We start from the raw sequence: 4600 nt of genomic DNA on the forward strand, positions 1-4600 counted from the left end.
TGGTCAAGGTTTCATAATTAGTAAGTCTCTGTGTGATCTGAGAGCTAGTTGGCAGAACAGAGAAAGACTTGCTACATATGAAGGCTCTGGGATAGATACGGGGTGCTTTTGCTATCCCAAGTCACAGAGGTCCAAGTGGGGTTGGGAAAGCAAATTCTAGAAGCCAGAGACTCAAGCCTGGCCCCTCTAAAGTCCAGGAATCTAGATTCTGATCTAGAATCCCCTGTACTGGCAGTCCAGTGCCCCCTTAGCCTGGGTCTAACTCAAACCCTAATTCCATCATAATAAAATTTCAAATACATGAGCACAAATCTCTATTTTGTTTAAAAGAACTTTATTTGGGAATCAGATATAATATTACAAACTGGAAAACACATAGGCAATAGTTATTGGCCCAAAGAATAGAGTTTAGTTTTGCTCTAGTAATTTAGAATTTATTTTTGAAAAAAGCATGGTGGCTCACTCTAGAGGTGGCAGAGACAACTTCAAAGTCAGCCCGGGCCACACAATAAGTCACAGGTAAGGCAGGAAAGAAAATAGTATTAAAGGCTCTATTGAACATTTTAACAGAAATCTGAAATGCAAAGCTCTTACTGCTAATGAGCTCTGATTCCTGGCTTAGGTATAAAGAACTTATAAAATTTTATTGTCATGTACAAACATTAACATTCCTTACTAAATTTAAACTCATCTAAAAGATAGATAATAAAAAGTTATTTTCTCCCCCTGAATATTCTAAAACACACTACCTTGAATTAACCTTCATACAGTAACAGAGAGTGTCCTTTAACACACTCTAAGGTGTGTTCTAAGGTGGCTAGTTAGGACAAAAATGCATTTGATTTTCTGGTTTAAAAATATATAAGCAGAAATAAAAGGTGTTTAGGTCCATGCTATTTTCTAGTAGGAATAATTCAATCAATTTTCAACCAAATCCTTAAAATCATGCCAAAACTTGCATTTTATGATGTATTTATATAGTAGAAGAAAAAAGTTACTCCCCTAAGAAATCTCAAACTATTTTAACTCCAAGAACAAAAAGGTCTGAAAATTAAGATATTACTAGTGTTGCTTGGAACTAGTTATTTCCAATAAATTTCATCGACATTCTTAAGTCAGACAGGCTGTTTTCTTTGGTCAGCTCTGTGAGAAAGTTCTGGAACCAGCAGCAGTATTTTCTCCTCACCCCTTGTATATGGAGTGATGTGACTTAACTAAACACATTCTTTTTTTCACACCCACAACACAGCAAACAGTACCCAGCCTTGCCCCATAAGGTAGTTGCATGTAACTCTGCAAGGCTTCAGGCTTGGACTAAAAGTTTAACAACTCTTTGGTGGCAATTTCTCACCCCCACATCCCATATTCAACTTACAAGAAGTCCTCAAGTCTCTGGATGGAGAGTATGAAGTGGGTCTGGATCTCCTTCCAGCTTGTCTGTAGTCTCAGGCATCTCCATCGTCGTGGGCGTCTGGGTGTATCGGCTGGTGTAAACCCGCAGCTTTTGCTGCAGGTTGCACTTTGGGCAAGCGGTCTGTTGCTGAGGAGGGCTGGAGGTCTTGGCGTCTTCTTGCATCTTCCAGGTCACCAGCTGCATGCAGGCCCTGGCATCTTCGATAGAACTATGTCCACCCCTGTTGGTCTGGATCATCCGGTTAAGGTACTGAGAGATGAGGCCTCGCAAGGAGCGCTTGTAGGGAAGCCCCCGGTGGTGTGGAAAGAGCACAGAGGTATCTATAACGGTGCTGTGGATGAATTTTAAAGCCAGCAGGTCACTCTCCAGGCTATGTCCGATAAGGATAGTTTCAGTGCTGAACAGACTCAAGAGCATGGCCTGGACATCACGCAGCCTAACATTAGTATTTGCCAGGTCAGCCTCAGTCACTCCGGAAAATATGGTGTTGTAATCCACAATCTCGTTGTCTGGCTTGACGAAGGTGTCGTAAATCACACGTAAATCCATGTCCACCACTGTGACGCGGGTGAGCTCCAGGCCGTGCGTGGTGTAGGACATCTCACAGTCCAGGGCGTAGATTCCGGCATGCGCCTCCCAGTCCTTCTTCGGAAAGGTCTTGGCAAAGCCCTGTAAGTTGTCCTTCCTGCCATCCTGCACGTGTTGCTTGGCCACGGTGCAGCCTGTGGCTCCGATGGGCGCATAGCAGCACGTGTACTGCACCTGAGAGCCTCCGGGCACCCGGATGGAGCGGATGCGCCCCCAGTGGAACACACAGGGATCCGAGCAGAGGCAGCAACCAGAGGACGACACAGGATACTCAGTGCCACAGCGGCAGCAGGTCCTGTGTGTGGGGCTCCGAGGTTGCTCTCGCGTGAAAAGCATTGCCGACCCAGGCTTCTCCGGATGTGCGAACGGGAAGCCATGCTCCTTGCGCTGCTCTTCAGTGAGCTGATAGCTCCGCAGGCGGCTGTACAGGGTGGCCTTGTTGAGACCAGGCACGGCGCTGGGAACCAGGCCCCTGAGTTTCTTCAGGGTGTGCAGGGCGACGTTCAGGTATTTGTTCTTGCTGGGGCTTTGGTCATAGACCTCCTTCTCCTCTGACTGAGCCTTCTCGATGGCCTCCAGGCGCGAAGAAGAGAACCTGAGGCATTCTTCGGTGAACAGGCCCAAGTAGTGCTGACGCATGGCATCCGGAATCCTGTCCTTAAAGTCCTTTGTGAGGGTAACCTTCTTCACTCCAAAAAAAGAATAGCTGTAGGCGGCTTGCTGCGGGGTGACGATGTAGGTGACGTGTGGCGGCTGAGATGTGGCTCTGCTGGTTCTAAAGGTCCTCTTCACAGCTGTGGTGCTGTTTGCCAGGCTGGGACTGGCCATGTGGATTAAGCTCCTCTCCTCTCTCGGTGAAGCCGAAAACGACAGTGACGACAACGACGTCGACGTACCCAGGCACCGCGGCTTCCTCCAGTCCTGCTGGGGTCGCCAGTGCAGTAACTCCCAAAGACAGTGCAATGCAGGGCTAGGCCCCGGAAAAGATACCACAACTAACTGGGAACCCTGGCTACACTTCAGACCGCACTGGTAGCAAGAGAGCGGGAGTTCCCCATCTGGAAAGACCACCACCTTCCTTCCTTCAGACTGCCCTACTGAGAAGCAGTTTCCTTCTGTAGCTTTGAGGCGCATGCTTACCTGGAAATGTAGTTCCGTAGCAAGCAGCTCGCCTACCTGAGCTGGTGTGAAGGAGCAGGCTTCGCTGAAGCTGATATATACAGGGCAGTGGGCGGAAATCCCTCAACCAATCACATTGGATCTACGATCTTTCAGCCCCTTCCGGACTATTGGGCTCCTCCTACCAGGAAGGGTGTAGCTACTGGATCAATTGGATTTCCTGGGTTCCACCTTGTCCTGTTTGTCCTGTTTTATTTTACTGTATATCTTTATAATTTCTTTTGAGAACTTTACATGTTGCCTTTTGATCCTAATCACATCACCCAAATTCCACCTAGAACCACCCCCTTACATATCCACAGCACGTTGTTTCCTCATTTTTTTTTTTAACCCATGGAGTCCAATTTCTGCAGCCCAATTCCCCTTCCCCCTTATCCTTCCCTCCTCCTCTCCCCCCTTCTTTCCTGTAGGTCTTCCATTTCTGGGACAGTCTTAATAATTCTTGTCTTGGATTTATGTGCTCTGCCTCAGCTTCCTGACTGCTTCGATAAGGGTATTTTCTGCCATGAGCAACTGGTTTTGAAATTACAGGTTCTGCTCTCGGCCCTGAGCAATTCCACAGCCTTGGTGTTTTTAATGGGGTTTTGTTTGGTTGGTTGGTTTTCTTTTTTTGTGTTTTTGTTTTTGTTGTTGTTTTGGGGTTTTTTGTTTTGGTTTGGTTTTTGGTTTTTTGTTTGTTTGCTTGCTTTGCTTTGCTTTTTCCAGACAGGGTTTCTCTGTGTAACCCCGCTTTTCTGGAACTGGCTCTGCAGATCAGGCTGGACTCAAGCTTGCTGAGATCCGCGTGCCTCTCCCTTCTAAGTGCTTGGATTAAAGGTGTGTGCCACTACTGGCTGGAAATTTAAATTGTTCTTAAACCTTAAGACTTTGCCTCAAATGAGAAATATGTAAATTGCATTTTCATCAATTTCAAAATAACAACTCAATTAGAACCTGTCAGTGGCAGCTCAGGAAATGCTTTAACTTGATCTCAAAATTCTGGGTTGAATCTTTATGTGTGTAAATTAAGTTAAAATAAATTAAATCTTTGTACGTGTAAATACTGCTTGTAGAAAGGGTGGATTTTATTCAGCAAGTAACTGTGGGATGCATACCATAAGTTAAACACACTGTGAAGAATTATATAATAAAGTAGACAAATTCTGTAATCCTAGGAGGCAAACATCTGGTGCAATTGTGAGTGATTACATTAGGATGATCTAATTAGATTACCTGAAGTGAGAAACCCCACAAGAGCAGGGACATTCCCTAGGCCTGGGACTTGGATGGCTTAAAATGGAGGACTCATACTAAACACTGGCACTCCCCCAGCTCTCACAGGGCAATGGCTTCAAACCCTTGACTCTGGTTTTCTTTCTTAAATTGCTTTTGCTGGGAATTTTTTTGTTAGTTTTTCAAGACAGGGTTTCTGTATTGCTT

The 4600-nt window shown here is 45.7% G+C and overlaps 1 protein-coding gene across 1 annotated transcript; it reads right to left on the minus strand.

Annotated features, from left to right (window-relative positions):
* Positions 1-1384: 1384 nt before the first annotated feature.
* Positions 1385-3136, minus strand: LOC127216374 (RNA exonuclease 1 homolog). The gene has a single exon (XM_051177031.1). The coding sequence runs from the start codon at positions 3134-3136 to the stop codon at positions 1385-1387; it is 1752 nt and encodes a 583-aa protein (XP_051032988.1).
* Between the last annotated feature and the right edge of the window lie 1464 nt (positions 3137-4600).

Source organism: Phodopus roborovskii, unplaced genomic scaffold (assembly GCF_943737965.1).
Source record: "Phodopus roborovskii unplaced genomic scaffold, PHOROB, whole genome shotgun sequence".
NCBI lineage: Eukaryota > Metazoa > Chordata > Mammalia > Rodentia > Cricetidae > Phodopus > Phodopus roborovskii.

Coding starts and splice junctions, on each gene's coding strand:
- LOC127216374 (XM_051177031.1), bottom strand. CDS start 3,136: ATGCGCCTCAAAGCTACAGAAGGAAACTGCTTCTCAGTAGGGCAGTCT.